At 30.5% G+C, this 22,750-nt stretch overlaps 2 protein-coding genes across 12 annotated transcripts; both read left to right on the forward strand.

The window, feature by feature from the left end:
• The first annotated feature begins 6,872 nt into the window (after positions 1 to 6,872).
• On the forward strand, positions 6,873 to 8,491 carry LOC137822902 (putative 2-oxoglutarate-dependent dioxygenase AOP1). The gene is made up of 3 exons (XM_068627926.2): positions 6,873 to 7,332; positions 7,665 to 7,995; positions 8,079 to 8,491. Exons 1-3 carry the CDS (start codon positions 6,944 to 6,946, stop codon positions 8,316 to 8,318), a joined length of 960 nt encoding a protein of 319 aa, XP_068484027.1. The 5' UTR covers positions 6,873 to 6,943; the 3' UTR covers positions 8,319 to 8,491.
• Positions 8,492 to 12,193: 3,702 nt separating this feature from the next.
• Positions 12,194 to 22,214, forward strand: LOC137820869 (paramyosin-like protein). Of its 11 annotated transcripts, none has more exons than XR_016515586.1 (11): positions 12,194 to 12,399; positions 12,480 to 12,645; positions 13,131 to 13,231; positions 13,463 to 13,576; positions 13,716 to 13,895; positions 14,189 to 14,268; positions 14,981 to 15,020; positions 15,182 to 15,378; positions 17,156 to 17,236; positions 17,867 to 17,989; positions 21,948 to 22,214. XR_016515586.1 is itself a non-coding variant. In XM_090295339.1 (11 exons), the coding sequence occupies exons 4-11, from the start codon at positions 13,475 to 13,477 to the stop codon at positions 21,993 to 21,995; spliced, it is 762 nt and encodes a 253-aa protein (XP_090151465.1). In that variant the 5' UTR covers positions 12,194 to 12,399; positions 12,480 to 12,645; positions 13,131 to 13,231; positions 13,463 to 13,474; the 3' UTR covers positions 21,996 to 22,214. The 11 variants fall into 11 exon arrangements, 7 of the variants coding, with proteins under 7 accessions (XP_090151465.1, XP_090151461.1, XP_068481264.2 ...); XM_090295339.1 differs by having other exon boundaries at positions 15,182 to 15,289; XM_090295335.1 differs by having other exon boundaries at positions 12,198 to 12,403; positions 13,131 to 13,211; positions 15,182 to 15,289.
• Positions 22,215 to 22,750: the final 536 nt, after the last annotated feature.

Here is a 22,750-nt window from a genome sequence, read left to right on the forward strand (position 1 = left end):
CTAAGCATCTAAATACAGAACACGAACATAAAAATACATATAATTTATATAATTTCTAAAATTAGAATACGAAATACAAATCTATATATTATATAATTATAAATTCTATAAATTAATAATGAAGATTTATTGAACAAATATGTTTTAGTTTTTATTTTTAGCAAAAAAAATGTTTTTCATAACTGGTTTAAAAAGATTTGTTCTTTATTTTTATAATCATAATAAAAATTTATACAATAAGTTTAAGTTTTTAGAAAATGAATGTATTTTTTTTTAAATTGTGTTAGAATCTTGTTAAAATGGTCAGAAATCAAACAAATATTTTTTGAATTACACACTTCACCGATATGTGTTCACCGCAAGAAAATCATGAAATAGTGTTTAATTAGCAACCAAGGTTTTTGCTACCAAATTTAGAATTTAAATAATTGATAGCAAAAATTTTAGTCGCTAATTAGATACCAATTTAGAAATCATTTAACAGTAATAGAAACTAATTTAGAAATAATTTTTTTTAGTTTCTAAAAATGGTCTCTAATTTAACCATTATAACAACTAATTATTCTAATTTTTAAAACTTGATTTCTAAAATGATACTAATGTTTAATATTCCATACGTGAATATGAGACATGAACACCTCATTTAAGAAGATTATTTTACTATACACAATGTTAGCACACAAATCCATTATGCTGAACCATCCAACTTATTCTCTCTCCTCTCCAAATCAGTAACATGGAATTTTGGAATATATGATCCAACTCTTGTCTTTTATTTACTTTCTTTCTGCTATCACTTCAGAACCCTAAAGAGTAAGAGTTTGATGAACCTGCTATAGAGGAAGATAGTTAACATTTGTTAAGAACAAACCTTTTGAGTGTTAACAGGTAGTGACGACAGCTAAGGATAGATGATGTATAAACCTCTGGTCCCCATGTTAGAACTCTTCAACTTTGGTAGAATCTCTCCTGCATTTATCATTCACATCAAACAGGAAAAGCGACCAGGAAAGAGAAACAGACACATTCTCACAACAAAGAGCATATGGTTGTGTTTTTTTGGAACACCACAGAAGCATGTCCTTGTTGTGACCTCTTGATGACAAGGCAGATATTAATATCAGAAACAAATGCTTAAATTACGTGACCCGTGTGCAACCTATTGTCCTTTTTGCAACAGGCAAACCACTGCATCAATGTCTCTCTTCTCCTTCTCAATACTTATAATCTCTTGTGTGCCTTGGGCGAAAAGGAGACAGAGAAAGAACACAAAAACAAATCAGTTAAACGATTCTAACATATTTCCAAATGTGAAACAAATTAGCAGTTATGCACAATTATATTGTTCCCATGATGAACACGGATTCCGATCGGACTCTAAATGTTGAAGTTTTTAAGTGTTGACCACTAAACAAGGACAAATAATGCCTTGCTTGAATTGAATAAGAAACAGATGAAGAGAAACACTGCAACTTCTTCTCACTTCAGCTTTGCTCATATCTGGCATGAGCTGTATACTGACAGTATACTCATAGCTAGAGATGTGCAACTACTCTATCTTCTTTAATGCAACCTTCCCAAAGCAAGCACCATCATTTTCATCACTTAACACTCAAAAAAACTTTACTACCTTAAGGAACTCTCAAATATATATACTTTCACACCATAAAAAATTTCAATTTATAACTCATTTTTAATATCTATACCTATATATAATTTTTTTTTACTTGCTCTAAATTATTTTTCTATTTTATTTTTCTTAATATTTTGTTTTATTAATTTATTTTGGTTATTTCAACATTTTATAATTTTAGAAGTTAATAAAGTAACTTTTTAATTTTAAAATTTTATTTTATTTGTTCTCACTTAAATGTCAGAGAGAGTGAAATGTTAATTTTATTTTGTTGTCACCTAACTAGCTAGCAGGAGAGTGTAGATATTTTGTTTGTTCTTACTTAACTCATAGGAGAGTGGAGAGATTGATACGATAATTTTATTTTATTTGTGATCTCTTACAGGAGAGTGAAGAGATTTATTCTCCTATTTAAAATAGTTATCATAAACAGTTTTGAATGTATATCAGTTTTTTAATTCTTTTTTCTCTTATTTTATCTCTCTCCTCCCTCAAATCTCTTTAAACCCAATAACATATCTCTCTTAAATACAAATACACATAAATTTATATTTAAATATATATAATAATAATAAAAATAAACCAACAAATGTGTATGCGTTTGCGCCTGTATTCCCCGCTAGTTATAATATAATATGTATTAGTATTTTAAATTAGAAAAATATGATTAAATTATTAATATATTAATTGTGAATAAGTTAATTCCTATAAAGAAAAATAACAAAAGAAATTGTGCGTAATGTTAAACTCTTTTAAGATTTGAAACAAAACTTGTCAATCAAATGTAAAATTGTTTCAATTAGGACTCTTAGCTTTTTCTTTCTGTGTCATATTCAATATGAACGTGTCATATTTGTTTTAGTTAATTTTACATAAAATTTAACATTTATTAGGGACGAATACATGTATTATGATATGCAAATCGTAAGTACTCGGTAGTATTTGTTAATCCTTTTCATTTCAATATTTCTTTTTAAATTAAGTAATCAAACTAAAGTTATTAATAAGAAAAATATTAACAATTAAAATTATTGTTTAAAAATTGATTTTATGAATTTATATTGTTTATAATTATAAATTTAAAGTTTTGTTTAATAGATTAATTTTATTTAAATTTATATATTTTGTGATACTAACTTGTTTAAATTTATTTGTTTTTGAAAAGGATAAATTTATAATTGAAAAATAATGTTTTGACAACCCGAGTATACATTACAAGAAAAAATATATTTAACTACTCCGTCGATAAATTCATATATAATTCAATATATTTTATTTTTAAATGTTAATTATAATCTAAATATTTTTTATTATGTCTATTTATTATTTATTTATAATACTTATGTCTATTATTGGGATTATTTTTAATATTGACAATTATTATCTATTATAATTAATATTAATATTAATATTAATATTAATATTAATGTATAAGCTAAGAAGGTGCGACTCAAAACCAATTCATTGAATGACTAAACAAAATTTAATTATTACACAATCAAATTTTATTTTCATCAAATAATTATTATTATATTTATAATATAAAATTATTAATATTATTCATATATTTATTATCATTCGTATTTTTAATTTTATTATTATTATCATTCAAATTAATAATATTATTAATTATTATAATAATATTATTCACAATAATAATAATATTATTCACAATAATAATAATATTATTAATATTAAATATTAATAATATTTAATATTAATAATATTATTATATATTATTAAATATAGTATTATTAAATATTATTAAATTATTAAATATTATTAATATTATTAAATATTATTAATATTATTAAATATTATTAATATTATTAATATTATTAATATTATAAATATTATTAAATATTATTAATATTATTAAATATTATTAATATTATTAAATATTATTAATATATTAAATATTATTAATATTATTAAATATTATTAATATTATTAAATATTATTAATATTATTAATATCATTAAATATTATATATATTATTAATATCATTAAATATTATTAAATATTATTAATATCATTAAATATTATTAAATATTATTAATATCATTAAATATTATTAATATTATTAAATATAATTAATATTACTAAATACTATTAATATTTTTAAATATTATTAAATATCAAATATTATTATTATATATTATTAAATATTATTACTGTTATTAAATATATTTGGATATTATTAAATATTATTAAACATAATTGGATATTATTAAATATAATTGGATATTATTGAATATTATTAATTATTTAATAAATATTATTAAATTTATATCTATATATAAATATATAAAGGGAATTTTCTTCTTACTCTTTTTTTTTGTGTTTATGAATTTTATCCTTATATTAATAATTATTTTATTGTTTTATCTTGGACATTTCAGTCATTCCATTTTCTTAAGCATTTAATAAATAACTACTTATTTTATAATTAATTGGAAATTTTTTATTTTTTATTTTTAAAACTAATATTTTATTATTTTGTAAAAAACCGTTATCAATTTTAAATTTTGAATGTGAAAGAATTTATTAAACGTTGTGAAACATTTGTTTTCCCCATTTTTTCATTTGTCTTAAAAATCATAGTTGTTAATTTTTCTTATCATTTGGTTTCTTATTCTTTCTATGCAAAAAAATATGGATGAATATTATGACCTCCGTCAACGACCATCTACGAATGCTAAACAACTTATTCTACTTCAGTCAATTACATCATTCTTCACGGATCAACTATTATTACGAAAGATTGAGTCTTTGTAACTTAGATTTGTAATGATAATCTCTTATTTGTCTTTCCTATCGCAACCAAACCTTTAGGCTCTGTTTGGATTAGGGAGGGGATGTGTGAGGATTTGAGGGAGAGGATGTGTGAGGAAAGTGTGAAGAAAATTAGGGTGTTTGGATTGGGGTATGTTAGGGTGGATGTGTGAGGAAAATTTATGGGAGTTTGTGAGTGATGTGATGGTTATGAGGAAATTTTAATTTTTTTTAAAGGTGTGAAATGTTAATTTACAGATTAACCCTTGCCTATTAAAAAAATTAATAATAAAATGAGTTGTTTTTCTTAAAAATAAAAAACTTTCACACATTTCGTAGATTTAAAAATTATAATTAAAAAAATATATGTTAAAAATGTAAATATGTATAATATAAAAACTATAATTAAAAAAAATATGTATTCAACAAATTAAATAAAAACAGAACTTCAAGTAATAAAATTGGAAAATAAATCAAATCTTATATAAATAAAAAGATATTCTTATTTAATATTAAAAACCCTTTAGAAATGAAAAATAAAAAATACCACAACAACAAAAATATAACGTAATTAACAATAAAAAAAATTCATAAAAAATTATAATAAAATAAATTATTACTCATAAACATAATAACTATATATAGAAATATATTAATATAAAAATAAAAAATAAAAACAGAATTTCAAATAATTTCTTTAAATATTAAACATATACTATAATATTAAAAAATAAATCACATCTTATATAAATAAAAAAATTACTATTTTTAATATTAAAAAATCTCACAATAAAGCAATCTAAAAAATACAATAGTAACAAAAATATAACTTAATTAACCATAGAAAAGGATTCCATAAAAAATTATAATAAAATATAAGGATAAAAACGTATTAGTAGTATAATCCGATATAGTTCAATAATTAATTATTATTATTTTGTTTTATTAAATATTTGTGTTAGTTAAATTTATTTAATAACTAATATTTATAATAAAGTGTAGTTTTTATTAATAAATTATGTAAAAATACGTGAAAATATATTAATTATATTTTCAGTTTCTAATGAATAATTTATGTTAGAATAAAATTATTTTAAGTGATGGATTGTTTTTAGGGAATTTTTTGTATTAAATAAATTAAATATTTAGTATAAAAAAATGAAAAATGTTTGGTATAATCTTTTGGTGATGATCATGATCCAACCCATGTAATATTTCCAATTTTAATTAGATATAGTATATTCTTTTCTTAAAAAAAACTAAATTCAACCATATTTAATAAAATATCTGATTAGAACTTGAAAAATAGGTATCACCTGATGTACTCTAATAACTAATATATAAATGGAAGATTTTATTTAACTATATTTTTTTTACACTAATTTATAATATTTTATAAAATAATAAACAAACTTAAAACTTCTTTAAAATTTATTATGATTTGTTTCTTCATTTTAAATATTATATATATATATATATATTTTAAACATTGTACAATAAATTTTTTAAAATACTAATACATTCAAATGAAGCATTGTGATACATTCAAATGAGGGTAAATTTGGAAATAAGGGATGCTGACATGGCTTTCCCTCTACATCTTACTGTTCACATGTATATCCTCTCCTTCACTTCCCTGCACATCCCTTGACCCAAACCATGGATATCCACTCACATCCTTCCTTTTGAACAATACATTCATGAAAGCAAACAGGGGGTTAAAGTCATTGCTTGGGAGCAGTGCTCCCACTCTCTTCTTGACATGTTTGTTTTTTATTCATCTAATGTGGACACACAGACACATGGCCGCATGTGTTTCCGCTAGTAAGAATAAATATTATTAATACTATGAATATCATTAATATTATTAATATCATTAATAATGTTATTAATATCATTAATAATGTCATTAATGTCATTAATATCATTAATAATGTCATTAATATCATTAATGTAAGAAATAAACAACATATGCGACTTGAAGTCAAATCCCTTAATGATCAAAGAAGCTTTAACCATTAAACCAGTCAAATTTTGTTGTAATGTTATGATTATTATTATAGTAATTATTATAATTAATATTATTTATATTATTAAAAATTTAAAAGCTATTAAGATTATTTATATTATTAATAAAAATATTTATATTAATAATTAATAATAATATTGAATTTATGTTGGATATGTATTTTTGGGTAAAATTTGTAGATAATGTAAAATTTACCTACGAATAGAGATTTGCGAATAACACTGAATTTACTTACAAATTTAGGTCCATGAGTAAAAATCTGTGGATAAATCTGATTTTTTTGTATTGATACAATTTTTGATTTGATGGATTTAGATATAAATATATATAATAAAAGGTAAATTTATAATTAAATAATATAAAAAATATTAAAATAATAGTATTGGATATTGTAAACGTGTTGTATAAAAAAATATGAGTTGTCCGAAGAACTCTATATCCTTGTACGAAGAACTCTATATATATATGGCAGAACGATGTGTGAGAACAAACACATTTAGAGTGAAATGAAAAGTGAGAGTGAGAATATGATGATCCCATGCTTTGATTTTTGCAAGGGTGGGATGGGGTTATTAGAAGAAGGGAGTGAGGAGTGGAAAGAAATGAGCAAGAATGTGAGAGAAGCATGCGAGAGCCATGGCTGCTTCTTCTTGAAGTGTGATGATATCATCCCCAAGAGTTTATTTGAAGAAATGTTTAATACCATGAAAGCTTTGTTTGATTTGCCTGAAGAAACAAAACAGAAACATGTGAGTCCAAAGCCTTATAGGGGCTACACTGGCAAGAACACTTTCATTCCCCTCTGTGAAGGCTTTGGGATCGATGATATTCCTCTCTTAGATGCTGCTGAAGCCTTCACTGACCTCGTGTGGCCTCAAGGAAATCCACTTTTCTGGTACTTTTTAATTCTTCCATCAGTTCTATTTTGAACAGTATATATATATATATATATTAGTCTACTCATGCACTGCCTTGTGCTGTTACTGTGTAATGGATTCACCTTGTTATTTTTGTTGATTGTGACTTCAATCATGTATCTTTCAATCACTATATAGTTGCCACCAAAATCATCATACACCTAGAGATATCATATTTAATAGGGGCTTCATTCATTATCTCCATTCTTACTTAGTTTTGCTATCAAGATTAATCTCTGATTAAACGTTCATTAAATATATTGAAGTCAATTATGGTAGAGAAACAGTACTTTTTCTTTTGGCCTTGCAGTGAGACACTGAAGACCATGACCTCAAAGATGGTAGAACTAAATTTCCTTGTCCTGAAAATGATTGTGGAAGGTTATGGTCTTCCCCAACATTACATTTCAAAAGCTGAGAACATGAAAAGCTCTTCATTTGCAAAATTGATCAAGTACAAAGTTTCTGAGAGCAATACTGAATCTGAGATTGTTCTCCCAGCTCACACAGACAACAGTACTTTAACCATTTTATGCCAAAAAGATGTTCAAGGACTCCAGGCTTTATCCAAAACAGACAAATGGATTGACTTGGAGATACCCCGCAATGGCTTTGTAGTCCTGGTTGGTGATACACTAAAGGTATATATATATACAAAGAATTGAAATTTTTTGACCATATATTTCTTAAATAACTATAATAATAAAGCTGCATGAATGAACAGGCATGGAGCAATGGGAGACTTCATGCAGTCACACACAGAGTGATGTTGAGAGAGAAAGAGAGATACGCATTTGGAGTTTTTGTAATGCCAAAGGAAGAGATGAACATTGAGGTTCCTGATGAGTTAGTGGATAACCAAATTCATCCCCTGCGTTATCGTGCATTCAATTATGGAGACTACTTCAACAACTACTATGTTCCAAATGCCGTCGATGCTCTTGAACTGTGTGCAGGTATTTGAAAGCGATTTCTGAGAACAGGAGCAAGGCAAAATATTCAAGAGATAACTATGAATCTCTTTTTATGTAATGCAGAATAATCATAGTAACAAAACTTTTCACATCTATTATGTTTTCCTGTGGGGTTTTTCTAATTCACCACAACCAAAAGTGAAACTTAAGATGAGATTACCTTATCCATGTAACTGTTGTTGGAAGTTCAGATATCTCTCAGTATAGTCATTTAATATTTCTGTAGTTTTTTTTTATTTTACTTGTTAGTTTCGTTAAAGTTTACTACTAATCGTGTTCAGAAAAAAACTATATCTTACGTCTACTCCTAGATTAATGGTGGCAATTTAGGAGTTTTATTGCCATTTATTTAAGTTCTCACTATAATTATAAAGTTAGCAAAATCCTAGTAAGTACTTGTTTATCAAAATATCAGTTCTGCGCCACCCTTATATTTATTTATATGTATATATAGTGCTAAATAAGCAAATTAACCACCATTACCAAAAAATCTAATGGTAACTTAAATGGTGGCAAAGGAAGGTATAAAATAATAGGTGTGGTAATGCGGGCTGGTTCGTCCCGCATAGGCCCAAGCCACACTTGGCCCGCAAAAAATGAACCGGATTGGCCTGCCTTGCATAAGAGTTGGTCCACAGTCATGCGGGTTAGCCACATAAGAAATATTTATTAAAAATTATAATTTTTTAAATAAAAATTTTGATTTTTTTTATTTATATGTATTAAGTAAATGATGTCATATTATTATTTTCATGAAATATGCAAGATGTTATTAAAAATTTCGGGATGTAAAATATGGGGATATAAAAAAAAAAATTATACATTTTAAAGTTACGCGGACCGTCCCGCCCCGCACTTGACCCGCGCAGGCTACAGGCTACAGGCTATGCGGGACGGGCCTAAGCAGGCAAGCGGATTGAAATAAGCAACCCACCCCGCGTTTTTTTCAGCGGGCCGACCCGCACGACCCGTCTCACTTTATCACCCCTATAAAGCACCTGTCATTATATTAGCGACACTTGTTTATCAAGATTCTAAAAAATATGCCAAAGGAAACATTGAACTTTAAAATAAAGTTTGAAGTCATACAAATGAAAGAAATTAAATTTGTCAAAAAGTTTCAAACAAAATTATTAAGGTTTTTTTTTTAACAAACTTCGTGTTAAAAACTTTTTATTGTTTTTTTTTTTCTAAATAAGTTGTCAGTAATTAAGTTTTAACCCTAAATTTATTTTTTCTTGTAGAGGTAATTGGGTTTCTTATGCTAGAATTCGTCAATAAAAAAATTTGGAAATTTTAATTCTTTAATTCATATAGCTTTAACATACAAAGGATTCACTTTTACATTGTATTTGCTTGTAAACTAAGCAAAAGAAACTCACATTATACTTATTTAGATATGTTGATTTTAGTAGGTATGCAAGGAAACTAAGATGTGAGTGTGTGGTTAGCTTTCCATCTCCTAAAGATGAGTAAAATGAAAAGAAAATTAAGTGCAATTTCTAGTGAGTTTATACTTAACTTATTTTACAAGATTAGTTAATAAGATATAAATTGCACTCTGTTTAATCTAAATTTTTTTATTTAATGTGTGATTTTCAATCACTTTAAAAAATGAATTTTTCAAGAATAAAATTAAATATTTATAAATGGTATAAGGAGTGTTCAACGTTATAAACTTTAAATGAATCTAATATAATTTTGATAAGTAAATTTATATATAATTCAACCTTACAACACTAGTTTGTAAGATGATGGATATGTCTCTTTATATATCATAATCTAACCTTATTCCTAATAAATATATCATTTAAAAAAACGCTTATATTTTTACTTATATATGTTTTTCAATAAAAAGAAAATAGACAAATTGAATTACTAATATCTAATTTTACATACACACTCAAGTCAATTAAAGCAACTTAATTTTCAATTTCACATATTTTTTTTTTTTTTTTTTACTCTTATCAAATCCAAACAAAATATTTATGTTGTATAAAGAAAATGATTAATATATACACCCATTTCTTTCTATAATTTAGCACAAAACAATTAAACTCTTATAAGAATCTTTAATTAACTTATACATAAAATTTAGTATATGATATGATTAGTTTTCCAATTTGATTCCTTTATTCAACAAACATGAACAAAAACAAACTTATGTAAACTTTTAAAAAAACAGCCTCAAAGAAAAGGTTCAATTTTAGTATTTTTAGTAAAACTTCAAATGTTGCTCACTAATAATTAATTATAATAATAATAATAATAAATAATAATAATATTAATAATAATAACATTAATGTTAATATTTATAATAATAACATTAATGTTAATATTTATAATAATAACATTAATGTTAATATTTATAATAATAACATTAATGTTATTATTATTATTGATAATAATAATAATATTATTAATATTAATATAAAAATTATTATTATCATTAATATTAATATTTATAATATTATTAATATTAATATTAATATTATTATATTATTATTATTAATATTCGTATTCACATTTAATAATATTATTATTGATAATATTATTTTAATCATATTATTAATAGTAATAACAATATTATCAATAATAATGATCATAAAATAATAATAATAATAAATATTAATAATCATTTAATAAGAATAATTATTATTATTATATTATAAAAAAAAATTGTTTGATGTAATGATTATATATTATATGTTTATTTATAAGAGTTGGATTTGATTTCAGAACAAATCCTTCGTGACACTAAACTGTATTATAAGCATTGAGTTATTTTTTTTTTTTAATATATTAAAACAGAAGAGCAGTTTTTTATTTATTTAATTTATGAAATATATCTTCAATTTTCACATTGTTGCTTTTTAACTTAAATTTTTGAGATTTTATCATATTTTTTTCTCTTTTCACTTTTATTATTCACTTTATCTATCATTTTCCTTTGATCCAATAACATGACTTTCATTCTCTCTCATGTCTCTACAAATACACATTAATATATATTTCTTTGTGTTTTCGCTAATTGTTAATAATGAAAATATATATATATATATATATATATATATATATGAAAACTTATTAATAATATAAGAATGATACAAATATAAAAAAAACATGTTTTATTTTTATTTATTTTTATTTTCTTATTTATTATAAAATGGAATAGAGACAAACAAAAATGAAAAAAAAAAATAAACTGAAGACAAAAGATATGACAATAAATATCTCTTTTGTTTGTTCTTAAAATTAAAACAAATAATTTGAAATACTAGATTTAAATAATCAATAATTAAATACTAGAATCATAACAAAATAAAAGTTATTCAACTTTATTTTTTATATGTTTATCTTGTTTTTATATAATTTTGTTGCATATAAAAAAAATGTTTAGTGATCTTCTTTATTTTTTATTTTATTTTTAGAATTGTGTGTTGATTTTTTGAGGGAAGCCGGCCTTAACTAATATTCTTAAGTTGATAAAAAAATTATATAATTTAAAGATATAAAAATATTTAAAATAGAGAATTATTCTTGTGTTATAATTAGTCTACTACGCGTGTGTTCATAATAGTTATTGAGTATGATTTCAATTTTAAGTACTCAACCGCTGTTGGTAGTGGAAAAATTTTGGCTCTCCCTCTTAAATTTATGATTAAAAATTATATGGAAATTCTTTATTTATTTTTTAGCATCGAGATTAACACTTATTAATGTGACATTTTAATTTAATAAAAACACAGAATAAAATAATAATTTCAATATATTTATAAGAATAACATCAAATATTATAGGTTTTAAGTTGAAATGATGTGACTAATATATTTTTAAAGTATAAAAAAAAGAATAGTGTTTTTTTAAGTATTTTAGTAATACTCAAAGTGTCTGAGAAAGAAGGAAAGAAAGAGTAGAGCATAACATGGAGGACGAATCCTCAGACTCAAGCACCTTCCAGAAAATTCTAGATCTTCTCTACGCCGCAGGCTTCCTCCACACGACAGACTCCGATGCGCCACCGTCTGAAAAAGTCATCGCTGGCCTCTCTCGGTGCATCGCCGCCATAACGCAAGTATCTCTTTCTCCCTTCTTTCAATCAATTCGGTTGAGATTTTCTCTGCACTCAATTCCCCTAACTCGCCTTGCAGAGACCATGGGAAAACACTCGACATCGAGGAATCTTTAGAATTAGTTGGATGCCCGCACCCTCTTCATCTCTCTCACGTCAAAGATCTCGATGCCGACGCTCTTTTTCCTGTAATTCAGTGGCTTATGTCACACCTTCCGCAAAATCAAGAACACCGTGCCAGCGAGGTATTGGACTGTTGCTAACAGTGATCGAAAGTTTTGGTTCTGATAAAAGTGAAAAAGATTGATGATGTGCCTGTTTTCTGAAATAATGAAAGGAAATAAGTTTTCAACTATTTTTTATTATTTAGGGCATGTTTGTTTCTGTTTTTCAAAACTGTTTTTAGAAGTAATATATTGTTTAGGAAATATGAGGTGACAAAACTTATAATGTCATCTAGAGCGTGCTTGAATGGGACAGGGGTTTTGAGAGCATTTCGTCTTAAAAAAATTCTATATTTTTAGTAGAAGAGCTCTCTAAACCATTTGTCGCTTGTATCCATCCTAGACCTTGTGTGTGTAGAATTGAACTCGATATTTTCTTCACTTTATTTTCCAAAATTAGTTTTTTGAATTTTTTTAATTAGAAAATAGAAATAGATGTTGCAACCTTTTCCCAAATATGCTTTGTGTTTATTATTTGTTTAATGCAGTGCTGATTTTTCGTATAGGTTTCTCATGCTGAAAATATCATTGAAGAGCATGAGTGTAGAACTTCGATTGAGGCATTGGGTGGCAACTTAGATGAACTGGTTGGTGAGATGGATAAGATGTTAGATATGAAACTGGCTCCTTTCTTTTTTATAACATGCCCCATCCTCCCCCTTTCTGATCTTCTTTGATTATTAGTTTTGTACTTCTCCTGCTAATTGTTAACAGAAAATGGGCAACCGTTCCTTTGTAGTTCTAATTTTGCTATCTTTAGCAGCATTTGCATCTATGTTCTGTAAAAATTTATTTGGCTTTGCTATTGAACGGGCTTCTTCTTATTTTTGGCCTAAAGAATCAGCAGAAGATGAACGTTGTGAAGCAATTAACTACTCTACAAGACAGAATCAGTAATGAGGGTGCTGATTCTGCAGCACAGAAGTTGATTTCTTTAATGACATCTTTGAAGGTGAATTATTTCTTTCAATTTATGTAATATTCAAATTTTCAAACCTGCCGGCTGGTGCAGGATATTTAACTAATTTTTAATTAACAATTGCTCTAAAAATGATATTAAGTGGTGGTAATGCCATTCACTGTTGGTTCAGGATCTTGATAAGCAGGAAAATTACTTTCGGTTCAATCGCAATTCTAAACACTCAGAACTTCAAGCTGATATTAGTGAACTAGAGAGGCAAATTACAAATTACAGTGATAACAAGAATCTATCTGATGGACTGCATAATTCTTTCAGTGAATTAGTTGAAAAAGTCGATTTGATGAAAAAGGTAAACCAGTTTTAACAAGCGGATTTGTTTCCTACTCCTTTTATTCTAATCTCTTGACAGTTGATGATTTTGAATTGTTGTTGTGGTTGCCCTGCAATTACTGAAATTATGGAACATTTGGGCTGATGTGGTTTGATGAAAAAAATTCCCAAAATGCAATAATGCAGCTGCAATTGCATCTGGAAACTGCTATTTAAAACTTTAAGCTTTCCTTTACTAGTTCTTGACCATTGCTTATTTCATTGTTTCAAATTTCAATTACTATAAACCCATGCCTTTTCCGTTTTTGTTAGCAACTTGCTGCTAGATTGAGGAATATTGTAGCAGTAAGACGTCAGATTGATGACCTACCTTGCCAATCAGAAGTAATCCAGTACGTTTGTTTCTTTCACCTTTCATTTGTACATAGTTTACATCATACTCCTTGAAACTCTTTGTCATTGAATTTGAATATGGTTTTACCTAGTTCTAATTTAAGTACAATTAAACTAATCTAGGATATTTTCTTTCAAATTCATCTGCATACATCTTTCAATGCTCTTCTTTGAAACTCTTTGAACACATACACTACTTTATTTGAATTTTGTGCAGTTTGAACTCATCTTCAACTCAAGGTAGGAAAAAATACGAACTCAATATAATCATTTTTTACATTTAAATTTATTTCTTTCCACAATTTTTGTTTCCTAAACATTTGGGGAGGGTTTGATTTGATTTCTAGATAGGGTGAGACTGACAAGGCTTAAATTGGATAGGTTGATAGAAAGATACTATGTCCTTGTTTAATCTTCAAATCCATTCTTATTGGGTAGGAAGTTTAATCAATTAATTTACTTGAGCCTACTAGCCTCTAAGATATACTAATTCGTGCGAGAGTTATGCCCCTGCTACTAATGCATCATTTTATTGGATGAAGTAGAATGTGCAGTATGAAAAAAATCTATAAAAAACACTAGATTTTGACCATTGTGCAATGAAGAGAGGAAACGAATGTCATGCATATATGACAGGATCAATAATATGTGCAACCTGCTTGTAGTCTTATATATATTATTTACAAGATATTTCTTCATTTGTGTATGCAGGTACGAATGTCGGCTCTCCGAACTGTATGCACAAATCCAGGTTCATGAATTGTTTTGATGAAATAGAGTTTATTATTATGAAAGATAAAAGTTAAGTTAGCAGGAGTGTACTAGTTTTTATATCTTATCTGATCATAGTTATCCTATTGCTAGTTCTAACTTCTAATTGATATGCATGTCCTTGGTTTTGCCTATGTACAGGGAAAACATCAACAAACTCATAAATACTATGCTACCTACAATGCTCTCTTGGAAATAAAAGAATTGATGTTAAAGGAAACATCTTTGTTGAATTCGATCATTTCTCAGGTATTCATTGGAGAAGTGGAAGCATGCTCTGAAATTTTCTCTTGCACTTGGTTTGGTGTTGAAGAGACCACAGTTTAGACAGATTAAGGGTAACCACAATCAAGGCAGCTTTCTAACACTACACATGCAATTGCTCGAAAAAAAAAAAAGATTTTTCAAAACTAAAGTAGAGTTCATAATTACTAACCACAACTCATTGTTTAAACATACAACCACCATAAAAAGATTATATAATTAAGAAAAGAAAGGACCAGAGCATAGGGAGTTCAAAGAACATATCATTAACAAAAAGTACTGGGAGGGCCTCTGAGTGAAGACTGTGTTAGTGGTAATTACAAATTTTGCTGCTGCATGTATTTAGCATATTTTGGATTTGGAAGTACTTAAAATTAGTATTACTGTCTATCATGAATTAACTATAACAGCAACTATATGAAAAGTTAAGTTGTTGGATAAACACTCATGAATTATTACATCTCTTTACACTGTGTTTAAGGGTCCTTTTGGCTTGAAGCGTGATAATTGCCTTGTGAATAGGGGTGGCAAGTTGAGTTCTTGATCTCTTGGTAACGGAGACTCTTATTCTCCGTTAGGGACCGAAGGTTTTCAATCACATGCCGAAGCACAGTTTTGTCAGGCTGTGACTATGGCCTTCTCTGCTATTGTGTTGTACCTTTCTGTCGCAACTGGAGCAGTGCAATTCACATTCACTGCATTAATGGGTGCAGTGCAACTTAGTTAATGGTTGAAAATCCCTGTTTGCTCCCATGCCCCTCCAATACTGCATTGTTCAGTTTATATCGGTGACGATATCTTAATATTACTTCCCTTCTTTGGGGTTTTAGCTTGAAACCCTTTATAAAACAAATTTTCACCATTGTTTTTGTAATTCATTGCCTGCTGTTCTCTGGTGCTGTCCCTGGCCTTTTCTGATGTTTGCCAGCACCTTCCTGGTGTTGCGGTCCTTCCTCTGTTCTCTGGCACCATCTCCACCGTTGTATTCTGTGGTTGCTATTCAGTTCACTCTCTTACTGTTCCTTGTTCTCTCTCACACATTGTTCTACACTTTCATTTCGTTCCAGGGAATGCTCTCTCAGGTCTTTCACGATTCCATCTATGCTCTCCATTACTAGCATATATGAATGTATATAATTTTGAGTAATTTTTCAATATATATATATATGTATATATATATATGTAGCAGTTTTTGGATTGCCACTCATCACTGTTTTCTGGGATTATAACCAACTGCCCTGAATGACTAATATTTTAAGCTATTAGAAAGGCACAGATGATTTTATCACCTCTTTCCCTATGTCAATATGGTTCTACAGAATATTGTGTTCTGAGGTTTTTCTTGACCTCTAAGTCTTTTAGAGCGGTGAAAAGAACTCATAGGTGCCTTCCATGCCCTGTTCTGACTTTGATGAGAAGAAACCCAATTTAATTGGATTCGACAGGGTCCAGGTTTTCTTCAATACATAAATGGTAGGGGCTATTTTTTGGAAGGTAGTAACCCACCACGAACCTGGTTTGAGAGTGTGTTTTTGTCTAACTATATGCTTTAGGTCACAATTTTCTTACTTTCTAATGTTCTTAATATTTGTTTATATGTATTATTTGATCCAAAATGTGCTTGATATATAATTTATTTAAAGAAAACTATGGGATTATTCAAAAAAAGGTGGGGGGGTATCAATTCTTTATCCACTGGGTGCTTGCCGCCATCACACCCTGTTGCGATCCAATGAGATAAAAACTGTTTGGCCTAATGTTTCATTTTTTGTAAGGGAAAATGTGTATTTTTTTTTTATGTTATCTAATCAGTTTTAGCTGTTGTTGTGTTTCTTTTTCACTTGGTTGCAGTTTCAAGAGGCCTTTAGTAGCACCGATGGGCGTATAAAACTAGTTCATTCCATGGAAGGAATTGTCAAGGGAAGTCAACAGGTAATGCTATTTTCTAGCTTTCACAGGTGATAAATTTGGAAGAGTTAACTGCAGCTCTTTAGGTCTCGTGTTGATTTTAACTAAATAACTCTAAGAACATTGAACAATATTGATCAGTGATAAATTGTTTGTATGAGCCGACGCATGTTTTCTTTTTCTCCGTTAGAAATTTTGTCATTAAATTATATAAAGAACACAAGGCACAAGTAACATTAAAAACGCCAGCAGAAGCTTTTTTGAGCAAACATTGAGGCTTTCTATTTTCCTAAAATAGAAGGTATGTACATATTTTGGCGAAATCACAATAAAACACTTTTGATATATTTAATTACTAGTTTTAAAATAGGCTTTTAATAACTGCTTACAGTACAGAATTAAAGCCACATTATTCTGCATTTACTAAATTGATTTGATTTTAATTATATCATTAATATAAGTATGATTTAGAGGATACATTTGTTGCACAATGTTCAGTTTCATGGTAATTTTGTAGAGAAAACCCCCACGTTTTATAAAAAAAATCCTCATATTTTCTGTTTCATGTGAATTTTTTTAGTCTTCCCTCTGTGTTTATATTTGTCCACTGAACGTGCTTTTTTTACGAGCTTTAACTGCTGCACTTATGTGCAGAAGCTTGAAAGGGTTCGTGTAGGACTTCAAGAAGAAGAGAGAATCCGCAATGATCTGAAGGGTAGGTATGCTGGAGCAATCGGTGAGCAGAAGCGCTGCTATTCGCTGTCGAAAGCTTTTCAGGTAAGCTTTTCTTTTCATCCGATGACACGACTTTTTGGTGATTTTTGTGTGTGCTAATCCTCCGTTCAATTGATTGTTGTGTGTATACGATAACAGAGCAGCATCAGTTAATTTAACGTGGGTATCAATTGCAATGTTAGAAACTCAAGTAGTTACGCATTACTCTCTCTTCTTCTCTCTCTCTCTCTCTCTCTCTCTCTCTATATATATATATATATATATATATATGTATATATATGTATTCATTGTCTGCCTCTCTCTATATTTTTTTGTGTCTGTATTGAGTAACACAGGTTGAATAATCTTCTTTTCCTCGTTCACGTGTATTCTCTCTCACTCTGTCATGGTATCATTAGCCGTTTTTTGGCTCTATATAATGTCATCCTCTTCTGATTCTCTTTCGACTTTCTTTGTCCCCATGGCCACCATCACACCCCACCAGATTACCACACCTATCAACCTCAAAGATGATTTTTTTTGCTATGGAAACATCAAGTCTCGGCTACTCTCGACAATGGTCTCAATCTCCTTCATTCTCTTGAAGGAAAAAAAAATGTTCCACCTCAAAATGATGCCTACATTCAATATCATCGCCCAATTGATCGTTGCATGGCTTCTTGTTGACATGTCCACCACCGTACTCACCCAGGTTGTTGGTCTACATTCCCCCCATCAAATTTGGAGTCATCTTTGCAATGTCTACACCTCTCATGCGGGCACAAATAAAGAAACTCCGACTTCAACTCAAGAATTCGAAAAATGACAAGTCCATGAAATCCTACCTTGATATAAAGCGCATAGACGGTTTAGCCGTCGTTGCTCCGGTTTCTGTTGAAGATCTGCTTTGTTAGATGGTCTCTCAAAAAAATACGACCCTTCCATTGTTGTTATTACATCAAGAACTGAGCCCTATACAGATAAGGAAATCGAAGCTCTCCTCCTTGCATGGGAAGAACGATTTGAAAAACACAGAAGGAGATTGAGCAATAAAAGAAACATACATTCTGTTTTTTTCAAATTGAGGTTGACAAGTGTGGTAAACTGGTGGGGTGGGACGGTGGTCAAGGGTGGGAAAAAATCCAAATTACAAAATCCAATCCATAATTATCTAAATTCATATTAGTTTTAATCCATTTAAATGGATTTATCTCAAATCCAAATCCATATTTTTGGACTTTAAATCCAATCCATTTAATTGGATATGGATTAGATATAGTTGGATACATTTTTGGATTATCAAAATTGCATTTTGGGTTGGATTTTGACTTGACCCGATCCAAGTTTAGCCAAGACAATTCGGGCCTAGGTTGAGCAAAGTCGGCTCAAGTCCACGTCGAGTCAAGTCGTCCGGACCCAAGTCGAATCAAGTCGGTATGGGCAAAAGTTGAGCCAAGTTGTTCCGGGCCAAAGTCGAGTCGAGTCAACCCTAGGCCAATGTCTAGTGAAGCCGGTCCACCCCATGTCGAGCTCAGTCTTTCAGGTCCAATATCGAGTTGAGAAGGCCCGGGCCAATATCCGGACGATCGGGCCAAGGCTGATGTAAGGTCGAGCGGGCCCAGGCTGATGTCGAGTCGAGCATCTTCGGGCCGATGTCGAGCTGAGCGGGCCAAGGTCGATATTGAGTCGAACAGATATTGAGTTGGGGTCGGGGCCGATATCAAGCCGAGTTGGCCTAGGCCAATGTCTAGTCGAGCCGGTCCAGCCCCATGTCGAGCTGAGTCTTTCGGATTCGATATCGATTCAAGCAGGCCTGGGCTGCTATGCAGACGATCGGGCCAAGGCTGATGTCAAGTCAAGCGGGCCCAAGTCAATGTCAAGTCAAGCATGTCCGGGCTGATGTTGAGTCGAGCTGGCCAAGGATGATATTGAGTCGAGCAAGTCCAGGCCGATGTCGAGCAGATTGGGCTAGGGTCGATGTTGAGTCGTCTGGGCTCAAGTTGATGACGAGCCGAGCGAGCCCTACCAACGTCTAGCCCAACAGTCCCAGGCCCATGTCGAGTTGAGCGAGCCTAAGCCGATGTCGAGCCGAACAGTTCCGGGCCCATGTCGAGTCAAGCCCGTTGTCGAGTTGAGCAATCCTAGGTCAATGTTGAGCCGAGCAGGCTAGGCCGATGTCGAGCTGAGCGAGCCCATGTCGATGTTGAGTCGTTCGGGCCCAGGCTAATGTTGAGTCGAGCAGGCTCGGGCCGATGTCGAAGCGAGCAGGCCCGAGTTGATGTATAGTCGTTCTGGCCTGACCGTTGTCGAGTGGATCGGGGCGGGACTGATGTCGAGCCAAGCAGTGTCAGGCCCATGTCAAGCTGAGAAGTCCCGACCCGATGTCGAGTTGTTGGGCCGATGAGTCATCCGGGCCTGGGCGATGTTGAGTCGTACAAGGCCAGGGTGATGCCGATTCATTCGGGCCTTGGCCAATTTCTAGTCGTTCTAGCTCGGGCTGATGTCGAGTCATCTAGGCCCGGGATTTCAAGTGGTCCAGGTTAGGGCCGATGTTGAGCCGAGATGGCCCTAGTCAATGTCGAGACAAACAGTCCTGAGCCCATGTTGAGTTGGCCAGGTCGATGTCGAGCCGAACATTCCTGAGCCCATGTCAAGTCGAGCGGGCCTGGGCTAATGTTGAGCAATCTTAGGTCAATGTCGAGCAGAGCGGGCCCGGGCTAATGTCGAGTCGGTCGGGCCGAGCTAATGGTGAGTTGAGCAAGCCCAAGCTGAGCGGGCCCGGGGCGTTGTTGATTCGTTCGGGCCCAGACTAATGTTATCCCATATCGATGTTGAGCTGTGTAGGCCGGGCGATATCGAGCCAAGCGGGCACAGGTCCATGTTGAGTCAAGCAGGCTCAGGCTCATGTTGAGCTGAGCATACCCGAGCCCATGTTGAGTCGAGCGGGCCTAGGCTGATGTGAGCTGAGCAATCCTGGTCAATGTCAAGTTGAGCAATCCTAGATCGATGTTGAGTTGTGTAGGTCGGGCCGATGTCGAGTCGAGCAGGCTCGAGCCCATGTCGAGTTGAGCAGGCCTGGGTCGATGTCGAGTGGATCAGGTCGGGTTGTTGCTAAGTTGAGCTAGATCGGCCCAGGCCGATGTCAAGTCATTCGAGCTCGGGTCAATGTTGAGTGTATAAAGCCAAGGCAATGTCGATTCGTCCAGGCCCTGTTCGATTTTGAGTCATTCGGGCTCGGGCTAATGCCGAGTCGTCCAGGTCTGGGCCGATGTCGAGTGTTCGGGCCAAGGCCGATATTGAGTTGAGTGGGCCCAAGCCGATGTCGAGTCGAGCATGCTTGGGCTGATGTAGAGTCTTCCAGGCTCTAGCCGATGTTGAGTTGAGCAATCCTAGGTCGACATCAAGTCGTCCGGACTTGGGTTGATGGTGAGTCGAGCAGGCTCGAGTCGATGTCGAGCCTAGTAGGCCTGAGGCGATGTTGAGTCGTTCAGTCCTTGGTCGGTTTCGAGTCGTTCGGGTTCGGGCCAATTCGAGTCAAGTTAGTTTGTGTCTGTATCAAAATAAATTTAATGTATTTGAGAAAGAAAATTTAATCTAATTAATAAAATAAATTTAATCTAGATTTAATTCATTTTAAATAAATTAAAAAAAAATCTAAATAAATTTGATCTAGTTAAAATGGATAATTTTTTAATCTATTTGCAAATTTTTTTATAATTTTAGTACAATACTTGATATTTAATTAAGAAAAAAAGTTAAAAAATGAAAACTACAATTATTTTAAAATGTATTTTTGCTCCAAAAAATGATAATAAATTTCATAAAAAAAAAATTACTCTTATATGATAGTTTAGCAGCTGATTTAATTAAATACTAGCTAAAAGCTTAACAGCTTTCAATCAAAATTAAGTTGTATCGGTTCCAACCAAATTTTTAGTTTTTAGGTAATTTATAAAATATATTTAATATAACCATAACTTAGCAAAACAAAGATATGAAAAGAGTTTTCTTTAATGACCAGGCCCAATGTTCGAAGAAGGATAGTGAAAATTGGCCACAAGAGAAATGAGAAGTGCACAAAGCTAGGGTTGCAGTTCAAGCTCACAACATTTGTGTATTTCTACACGATGCATGACATGAGTTGCAGTGTTTCACATTTATTCATTCTTATTTGCAATAAACTAATGTATAAACATTTTATTTTTTATGGTAGTCATTTTTTTCTACTACATTTCTGTAATTCTGGACAATCCTAGTAAGATTAGAAGATTATCTTTTCTAAGGATTACATATTCCTTTTATTTCTATAATTTTTATATTAATACCTGATTTAATTTTAACAGAAACGTTGCATTTAGATGATGCGATATTAAATCTTTATCATTTATTCTAATTAAAATTCAGAGGTATTATACATTTACACACATAAGTTTTAATAACACAAATCATCACCCTATCTCTTAAATGTTGAGTATTATCTTTATTGTTTTCTGTCAATTCTTTCAAGTTTTATCTTGTTTAAAATCTAATACATTTATAAACTATTTTTATTGATATCAAGATCCTGTTCAATCACTTACTATACCTAAATAAAGAAATTAATACATTTTTTACTCTAATTTTACAACTTTGCATTTTATCATCAGAGCAACATGACATTTAATCACTAGAGTAATCATAATTAGCTTGAATAATTATTTCTTAGTAAAACCAACGATCTAACATCTAGGGTTGCAACTTTCACCAAGATATTTTTTTTCTAACATCTAGGACATTCGGTGAAACTGCAACGAATCCTTAATGTAATTTCTACATCAACATATC

This window comes from Phaseolus vulgaris, chromosome 9 (assembly GCF_051622355.1).
Source record: "Phaseolus vulgaris cultivar YP4 chromosome 9, ASM5162235v1, whole genome shotgun sequence".
NCBI lineage: Eukaryota > Viridiplantae > Streptophyta > Magnoliopsida > Fabales > Fabaceae > Phaseolus > Phaseolus vulgaris.

Excerpts from the sequence above, each read along its gene's own strand:
- LOC137822902 (XM_068627926.2), top strand. The coding sequence starts at position 6,944 with ATGAAAAGTGAGAGTGAGAATATGATGATCCCATGCTTTGATTTTTGC. Across the intron at positions 7,333-7,664 it reads CAAGGAAATCCACTTTTCTG|TGAGACACTGAAGACCATGA; the intron begins GTACTTTTTAAT and ends TTGGCCTTGCAG. Across the intron at positions 7,996-8,078 it reads TGGTTGGTGATACACTAAAG|GCATGGAGCAATGGGAGACT; the intron begins GTATATATATAT and ends ATGAATGAACAG.
- LOC137820869 (XM_068625163.2), top strand. The coding sequence starts at position 12,254 with ATGGAGGACGAATCCTCAGACTCAAGCACCTTCCAGAAAATTCTAGAT. Across the intron at positions 12,400-12,479 it reads CGGTGCATCGCCGCCATAAC|AGACCATGGGAAAACACTCG; the intron begins GCAAGTATCTCT and ends CTCGCCTTGCAG. Across the intron at positions 13,577-13,715 it reads CTTTAATGACATCTTTGAAG|GATCTTGATAAGCAGGAAAA; the intron begins GTGAATTATTTC and ends CTGTTGGTTCAG.